General features: G+C 32.8%; 1 protein-coding gene across 2 annotated transcripts in view; it reads left to right on the plus strand.

Annotated features, from left to right (window-relative positions):
- LOC106786308 overlaps nt 1-10,063 on the plus strand; it is a 28,157-nt gene that overhangs the window by 10,097 nt on the left and 7,997 nt on the right. For both annotated transcript variants that reach the window (XM_014747536.1, XM_014747537.1), the window contains exon 2: nt 5,196-5,275. In XM_014747536.1, the coding sequence (XP_014603022.1) occupies nt 5,234-5,275 (42 nt within the window). In that variant the 5' untranslated portion in view covers nt 5,196-5,233. The remainder of the gene's footprint in view (nt 1-5,195; nt 5,276-10,063) is intronic.

Here is a 10,063-nt window from a genome sequence, read left to right on the forward strand (position 1 = left end):
ATTTTCATTGTATCAACAGAGTTAATTTTAAAAAAAAAATATATATATATATGTATATAAAGATTATTGTATATATATATATATATATAAATAAATAAGAATGTGAAAAAATAGAAAAGTTGTTTTGTTTTTATGGGAAGCACGTACCGGGAACGAGACAAATCGATGGTCCCCCGTATATATGCTGCGAGCTTTGCGTGTTCTCGTCGTCGTCGTCGTCGTTGTCGTTGAGATTGACGGTGAGTGACATTGAGATAGTTGGGATGAAGAAAAGAGTATCCTAGATTGGATACGTTGGTTTTGTGTTGTCACATTAAAACGTCTTTCGAATGGTCAGTTCGACTGAAAGAAGAATTATTATTATTATTATTTGTGCGTGGGATCATCTTATCCCTTTGCGCATATTAACTTAAACAATCAAAATAATAATAAGAAGAAGAAAAAATGATAAAAATAGAAAGAAAAATAGAAAAATAATGTGTGTGCATAGAGAAAAAGTATAGAAAGAGAAAGAGATGGAATATCTGGCTGAGCAAGCGAACACAACCGAACGAGCGGTCTGCTTGAACGAGAACCACCGTTATGAAGACGCGTGCAATCCAACCGGCTCGCTCGAAACATTTCTGGAATGTATTGTACGCGTTCTGCCACTTCTGCGGCTTCGTTTCTACTCGTGTGTAATGAGAAAGAGAGAGAGAAAGAAAGAGAGAAAGAGAGGAAGAGAAGGTAAAAAGAATATTATGATGGTGGAAGTGAAAGAGGAAGAAGAAAATAACATAGGTAGAAACTTTTCCGTTGTACTTTTCTACTTGAATAAGATTCGATCAAATTCTTATATATATAATAACATTATAATATATTATATATCAATACACTATACTCTATTCGTGATGGTGTTTTATTTCTAACGTCTACGTTCCGTGTCACATATTTATTATAGTAGTCAGTGTATGTATCTGTAGTTTTGTAGTGTGTAAGCTTAATCAGCGTTTTAACAACGTGTTGTCTGACGAATCTAAAACACACGAGGCAGGTAGGCAGGTAGGCAGGTAGGTAGGTAGGTAGGTAGGTAGGCACTCTGTCTATTCTCTACTACTTGTCGCCCACGATTAATCCTTCCGCATGCGGGACCACCCGTTTCGAGTTCGACACGCTTTCGCCTAAGTCTAATGAATCCTAGAATTCATTGCTATTCCGTCTATTTCTCTCTCTTTTTATTTCTCTATCATTCTCTTGTGTTAGAATATTTATTAGCTCGATATATACACACGAGAGGATAATATACAAATACATTTTTGTATAGAAATAAAATAATAATATTCACATAAGTCTCACAGGGGAAATATTACAGTAGTATTTGATTACGTGTGATAATATAAATGTGTTTAGGAAGATATTGTATTGTCAAATGTTAACACATTGTGTACGAGTCACAAGATATCTCGTTTTTATGCACTCAAACGTTGCGTACGGGTCACAAGATATCTCATTTTTATGCACTCAAACGTTGCGTACGGGTCACGAGATATCTCGTTCTCATGTTTTATTTCGAATCAATCGTTAACGTAAACAAGCAACAACGGCAAATAGATTGTTGCAGGATAACAAAACCTCTCCCATGCTTAAGAATAATATATGTGAATATAATAGTAAAACAAATTAGAATTGTATGTATCCGCTTTAGATTGCTTGCCAAGAAGCATGCTGCTACAGCGTTCGGAAATGTGCGGGTTTTTGAGCGCCGTACGCAATGTGTTAAGTATAGTTGAAATGTATGACTCTGAAAAAAAAAGATAAAATGTATATTGACTCGTGAACAGTAACGATCGAGTTGCTGATGAAATCCCAAGAAAGGGACGAAAACGTACAACTTGTTCGAAATAAATCGTTCGTAAAGATTTAATAACCGTCCAAAATTCCCTTTGAGAGACTTATGTGAATATTATATAATTCTGGACAAGAGTATCGATAAATTAAATTAAAATAATAATATTATCATACACATGATAGATAGATAGATATATATAAAGGAAAGTGTATTTATTTATCTTCGATAATAAATTCTTCTTTATTGACAGTTTTGATGGACGTTAAGATTACAGAATGATTTTGAAAATAACATCCGTAACTAAATGCATCCTATTGTCTTTGTAACATTACGACGTTAGGCACGGACGTCTCGGTTCGATTTCACGCTACTTTCAGCAACAAGACAACAAAACCTTTCTCGATTGAACGACGATGATCATCGTCGTTGCGCTCGAATAAACGTCCAATGAAAACTCTTTCATGAATGTGTTTAAAACATTATTCATTATGTAATAAATAATCTGAGTAATTGATTTTTTTTTTGTTTCATTCGATATTATTATTATTATTCGACTTCTTTATAACAGTCCAATCACAATTCATTTATAATCATCGGCTTCTAGAATAATTACGTTTAGATTAATGATGTGTGTATATGATGGTGATGGTATCGAGATAGTTTTGTATTTTGTATTTTTCAATAGTCCTATGGTATAAATTCTTATAGATATATACCCCATTATAATTAACGTCACCAAGCCTGTTCTCATTCGTTTCGATCATTCACGGTCCGTTGAAAAGCTATCGTAAAGTCAAAGAGAAACTGTACCGTTCAAACTCTGTGTTTTCTTTTTCTATTATATATATCTTTCTCTTTCTTCCTTTCAACTATGACTTCACGTAGTCGTTAACCTCTCTCTCTCTCTCTCTCTCTCTCTATCTTTCTCTTTCTCATTCTCTTCGTGTAGGAAGAGTTAACAACATCCTATCCCCCTTTACTATCTTACATTTTCTGCTTCATCTCCCTTAGAAGAGAAGGAGACTTACGAAGTGTTTAGTCCGTTCTACTTGTTACTTTGTTCCGAGTAAACAAAGTACCATGCAGAATACGTTTTACTCTATCTACAACACGCGATACATAGTACGACGTACATATATATATGTTTTTGTTTGCTTTGCAACGTTTTGATTGCTCTTGCACTATCGCGAACTAGTTTAGAATTTAAATCCAAGATTATAAACAGGTTCTTGATAACAATCTTATATTATATATCATATCTAATTAAATATCATATGATAATTATACCTAAATTATGACAATCTTGATTCCTTTTCTTTTCCCTATCGATAGAAATTAATTATTATTATATTAGAATGTGTGTGAAAATATAAAAAATGGTTTCATTGAAAATAATATAGAAAAAAGGATCGATATTTCTTCTTATTCTCGTCATCGGATCACACACGGAAAGTCTTTGAGCTCTGTCAATGGGAACGATGAAGCAACGATGCGTTTAATCTGACAAAAACGTGCCGAACCTAACGAGCCTTGAACAGGCTTGAAATCGTATCGACTTATATCCAAGACGATATTTCTTCTTAAAGATTCTCTAAACTTTTACCATCGTTTTTTTTTTTTGTTTTTTTTTTTTTTTTTTTTTTTTTATTTTACCCCCCCATTCATCATTTCATTGACTATACGAGACTTTGTTATGATTTGCAATAAAAATCATTTGCCAATGGTCAATTTACTTTCTTATTGAGATCTTTGTTTGTTTTGTTTTTTATGGTGGGGTTTTCTTTAAACTATATTTTCTTTTACTATTTTAATATAGATGTTAGACACAAGTTATAGCTAATAGAAAAAGAAATATAATATCTTTGGTAATAAAACATCGGTCTAATTTTATTTATCATATATTTTTCTTTCTCGTTCGCACGTTTTAATCATCATCGAGGATAATCGTGTTGCAATGAGTTTATTACGAGAAAAATGATCGTGTGCTAGAAACAAACGTATGAACCTTCTCTCGAAATAATTTCTTTTTATCTTTTATACAGAAATTAAATACCAAACACGTTTTGATAGTTCTTCTTTTTTTGACCCAATCACACGTTTTGAAACGATAGAAAATTAGTCGATCCTTTTTTTTACGAGCAAGTCTTACCGTTAGAACGATCAGTTAATTCGTACGAAGCAAGCAACCCAACCAACCAACCAACCAGCAAGCAAGCTAGCAAACAAATGTGTTGGCTCGCGACACTCGTAATTCCATTGTCTTTAGAAAAGAATAACTCGTATTTCCGGAAGAGTTATATTGTATGGTAATTCACTTGAAGTTGAAATGGAAAGGTGGTAATATCAATAAACGCACGACGTGCATCGTCGATTTTTGTAATCGAGTACTCGAAGAAAATCATTTCCAAACGCGTGAGAATGTACAAGCAAATTCTTTCCATAATGTATTTTCATTTTCATACGGTAAATTATAATGTAACATTTTTTCGTTCGTTCATTCGTTCATTCATTCGCCATTAATTTATGATTACATTCATTCTAAGTAAAACAAAAACCCATTCCGACCACTTTTCCTTCCTTCCTTCCCTTCTGAAATAATCATTCCAACGATATATACAATAATACATACATGTTCTAATTAAATAACTTCAGGAATGAACTTTTCCGGATGTTTTAAAACGAATATGAATAAGATAAATTCGAATTGTGTATACGTCATAACTTTTCAGTAATGTATTATTCAATGGTGAAATTTTCGTTTAAACAATGGATCATTTAAATGTTCGTTAAATAAATATTTATAAAAATATGAATAGAAATACACATTCCTAATTTTTTTTTGTCCCTCCACCATACACAGTCAGACCAAAAGAAATATATATTTTAAACTCGACGAATCATCAATGAGAAACTTACGATCCCATAGAAACACGTCGTTTATGTTTGTATAAACGTCGGATAATGTATCCTGATCGTAAATACACATATGTATTAAAACCATAATCATGATTTCTCTTGCCAACGTCAATTTTGCGCTCCAAACCTCGTTGGGATTCGAACCGCGACCTGCCGGACGGTGTTCAGTTAATTTGCTCGCCAGACCATGCTGCTCGGATAAATTAAAATAGATCCGGCTAGGAAAGTGTTCCTTTACGATCGTTGTCCTGGTCTTTTCTCGTTTCGTTTGGTCTCCTCTCTCCTCTCCTCACCTCTCGTCTCCTCTCGTTTCGTTTCGTTTCGTTTCGTTTCGTTTCGTTTGGTTTTATTATACCCTATCGATCAAACACAAAAAAAGAATAAAAAAATTAATAAACAAAATCATATGTGAATAGAAATCAACATTGTGATATACTTTTATCTATTTCAGGGAAGCGTGTTTCATCGTGAGAGGCTGGGACCTCCAGGATGCCAGGGGTGTGGAAGTTGCTACGCATGCTGATCTATATGGTAAATTAAATCGTTCATTTACAGATCCTAAAAGTTAGATACTTAATATCATAAATTTGAACAATCTTTGATAGACATTTATTTATTTAGTTATTTGGATTTTATTTTAAGGGATAAATCCATTAATATAGAAATTTATAAAAAGGGTTATGGGTTAAAAATAGATATAATTACAGATTATTTAAACAATGTTTGATAGATGATAAATATAGACTGATTAAATAAATTTACATATATATATATAATATCTTATTAATATTTTATATTTATATGATTTTATTTTATTTTATATTTTATATGATTTTATATTATGACGATGACAACATCGATAATTACGATAATTTACATATTAAATTCTCTTTTAACGCGAGATCATTTATCTATTTCATCGCGTTATAATTATTAATTTTATTATTATCATAGAATAAAAATATACACCGTCAATTGTAATCAAATTATTTCTAACGTTTAGATAAAATCGTTAAAATAATAGGAGAGAGATTATTACGGAGCATCACTTTCTTCTCCCCCCGTCCCCACCCCGTCTTACTTAAGATTATTATCTTGACTTAAATAAAAAGTTAAGTACGTCGATAGTAGTATCAAGTATCGATCCCTGGTTGTACGATACATGTTTCGATAATACGGTACAAGACATCGCGGCTCGTTCAAACTTTGATCATTCACCGAACTTATCTAAACACTCTCTCTCTCTCTCTCTCTCTATATATATATATATATCTTTCTATCTCTTTCTATCTCGTTCTCTCCTTCTCTCTATCAGTCTTTACTCGATGAGTTATATTAGAATCGAGTTAGACGTGGGAATCTTTATGGTAATCTTTATTCCTCATCTATCCTACCTAGCGGTTTCTTTTGTCCATCAATTAGATCCTATGAAGGAATAGCAAGCAACATTAGAAACGAGTAATTCCGATAATGGACTATAGTAATTCTCTAACGCGATCCTTTAATTAAAGAATAACGGTTCGTGAGATATACGAGGAGGATTTTGTCGAATCTAATAATGATCCTCGAAAAACTTATAACCTTGGTACCGGTTTAAAAGAAGTATAATAAAAAAAAAAAGTACGAATGTGTAATTTGGAGAAGATGAAAAAAAAAAAAGTAAAAAGAAGAAGAACGGAAGAACAGTAGGAAATAAAAAAAAAAAAAAAACGAATGAAGAAAATAAAATCTAGTCTCGAAAAAGCGGATCAAAGAGAAACTCTCATGATAACTCGATGACAATGCGATGACGACGCAAGAATCGCAACAGCTTGCAAGCGGATATTGGTGTCTACTCTAAGTACCGTTAGGTGAACATCCAAAGATCTCACCACCATCACCACCACCACCATTACTACCATCAACATCAGCATCGACATCGTCACCCTAAGATCGTCCTCGTTCACTAACACCATCATCCATTTACATTATTCAAGAGTACTGCACCACTGTTAGGTGCCTGCTATCGATGGTGTCTGGACACTCAGATCTCTTATTGCGTTTTCGCATTGGGAAACGTGGCTTCACGTCATGGATTTCACGTTTTCTTCTTCTTCTTCTTCTTCTTCTTCTTCTTCTTCTTCCTCCACCACCACCAGCACTACCACCTTCTTCTTCTATTTCCCTTTTATCCTCTATTTCTTTCTATGTCTATTGCCTTAACTCGACTTCAGATATCTCGGGAATAGATCTCAACTTAGAACGGGGAATCACGATGCCAGAGTGAACTCGATAAAAACGATTGACTGGACTGTATATTTGTATAAGTGTGATGTACGTGAGTATGTCTGTTACTATATAACAAATACGTGTGGGGTTACCAGCTTGAGATCTAAAGCCGTTATTATCATGGATAATCTTTGATTATTTTCGAAATATATTATATATCGAAAATTGATTCAGCGTGACGACAATTAGGGTTTGTTACTTTTTTATAATATTTCTCTTTTTTTTATTTTTTTTTTATTTTTGTTTAATAGAAAACAATAGGAAATCACATCACCCTATGTGACTTGGCGAATCGAACTTGAATAAAAATCGGATACGCTTGTTCTCTTTGACTAGTTCGTAGAGGATATTTCACACAGTAAAAAATATACAAAGAAAAATAAAGGAAAATAAAAACAAGAAAAAAAAGGGTTAAAAGTGAGAGATAGAATGAACGAAAGGGTTGCTGATCGAGTTTAGTGGGCGAGCCAATAAACAGAAACTATTTCCGCGTGTCAGATGGGAACACAATCGAATGGGCAGTTACGGGCATTTGTATTCAAAAAGCCGGGGGAAATATATCCAGAATGAGCTGGCTAGCTAGCTAGCTGGCTAGCTGACTACCAGCATGCTTGGTTCAGTCGAATAATTCGGAATACTGATACATTCGTGGTTTTAACGAACTGCCGTTGAGGAATCGTAAAGAGCCTACCCCTATGAGAAGAAACACTTCCGCTTTTAAAGTATACATGATAAATATCATTTATCTCCTTATACTCTTAGATTACATAAAAAAATTGTATAATGCAACCATAAATTATTTCTTATCCGTTCTCGTATCAATGAAATCGTTGAAATTGTTTGAACGATTGAAAACGTATTTCATAATCCGATCTTTAAATTCTTTTCTTGTTAAAAAAGCCATAAAATTGCAGACAATAAAATAACCCTATGTTGTATGAAAAAATTTGATTGCTTTTCGAATGAAATAAAATTCATATTATATCTCTATTAATAATTGAATATCACGTAATGTGTAATAAACATAAGAAAAATAAAAAAAAAAAATACGAGTAATAATAGTTTAATTACATTCGTAACATTTGTTGAATATTGTAACTATATAAAAATATAAAAAAATATAATATAATAATATAAAAAATAAAATAATATAATAAAAATATATAAAAAAATATAATATATAAAATATATATAATAATATTAACAACTACTTTACGTAAATAAAACAAAATATAAAACCCCTTATACGTGTGCTACAACTATTGCAATAATTAAAAATGTCCCATAGTTGCATTACAGTGCATCAAAAAAGGTGAGGAAACTTTTAATCCTACCGTACCCCACCTTACCCAAAGAATTAAAAAAGAGAACTGAGGGGGGGGGKGGAAGGAAGGAAGGATTGTAAGATGATCCTGAAACGATCTTCTCTCAACGAGTTAGCAAAAAGATTCAGGTTTCTGATATAGAAAGAGATAAACGACGAGCACGAGCTAACTGATAGCTAAAGCATGGTGGTGATGCTGGTGGTGGTGGTGGTGGTAGACGGTCCGCCAGGTGCGTAATCATTTCTAATGAAACGTTGTCATTTAACAGTGCGATTGTAAGAGCTCAGAAACTTGTTTTCACTTGTGCGAAAAACAGCGACCGTTAATGCAGCGGTAAAGACGCCTCTCCCGTTACAGCATTGCGCGAGCATGGAATACATGGGGAACACCTTCCATCGTTTCAGCCTCGTTTACGTACGTGTCGCGGATTTTCTCTCTCTCTCTCTCTCTCTCTCTCTCTCTCTCTTTCTCTTTCTTTTTCTTTTTCTCTTTATCCCCATATCTCTCTTTCTTTCTTTATTTATCTTTATTGAGCTAACCACGTTCGAAGTAATACGACAGGATAGACTTACATGAACATACGACACAACGGAACGGAACGGAACGTCATTTCTAGAAACGTTCAGATGAGAGACGGACACGCCTAATCTTTCGTGACCTACCTCGTAATCTTCTACCTAGTCGTGATCTTCTCTCTTTCTTTCTCTCATGTGTGTGTGTGTTTCCAGTCACGATGGCCTTCGACATAAGATTACCGGATTTTCATCTCTCTTCAAGTTGTTCCGTATAACTAACTGCTCTGCTCGTAAAGTTTCATAAATAACATTTGAAAAATCTTGAACATATTTAATATCTGTATAACATCCTTAACGTGACGAATTGAAAGTAATTGAATATATATATATATATAAAGGGTGTCACACACATAACTCTAGTCACAATTTTTCAAGTACTTAAGATAATCTGACAATAAAATACTTTAAACTAAAGTTGATCTGTTTTTGATTGACTATACATGGCAATATAAAAATGATCGGAAAAAATTTCTTTTTTATTGTTTTTTAAGGCTACCTTTATTTTTTTTAAATAGCACCTAGTATTTTTGACTTAACAATACATTTTCTACAAGTTAACATTAAACTGCGATTTGTTCCCATGAATATACTTTTCATATTTTTTATATTTATAGCAAGCGGATTTTAATGATTTTCATATTAAATTAAAGTACACACTTTTATCTACGCATAGAATACCATATCGAGTTATAAATTAAGCATGTAAAATTCAGAAAATGTTAGATAATGCAATGCTGTAAATTGTGCATCTTTGCAATTTTTTTTGAAAAGTTTCGGTTAATATTTTTTATACTTTTAGAAAGCGGATTTTAATAATTTTTATATTAAATTAAAGAACACTCTTTTGTCTACGCGCAGAGTATCTTTTTGCGTTATAAAACACTCTGCAAAGGTTCAGGAAATGTCAGAGAACGCAATGCTGCAAATTGTGCATCTTTGCAATCTTTTTTGAAAAGTTTCGGTTAATATTTTTTATATTTTTAGGAAGCGGATTTTAATAATTTTTATATTAAATTAAAGAACACTCTTTTATCTACGCGTAGAGTATCTTTTTGCGTTATAAATCAATCTGGAAAGGTTCATAAAATAGCAAAGAATGCGATGCTGCAATTTTTTTCCTACTTTGCCATTTCTTTGAAAAGTTTCGGCAA

The sequence above is a fragment of the Polistes canadensis genome, unplaced genomic scaffold (genome assembly GCF_001313835.1).
Source record: "Polistes canadensis isolate GaletaPanama2010 unplaced genomic scaffold, ASM131383v1 scaffold_71, whole genome shotgun sequence".
In the NCBI taxonomy this organism is placed as follows: Eukaryota; Metazoa; Arthropoda; class Insecta; order Hymenoptera; family Vespidae; genus Polistes; species Polistes canadensis.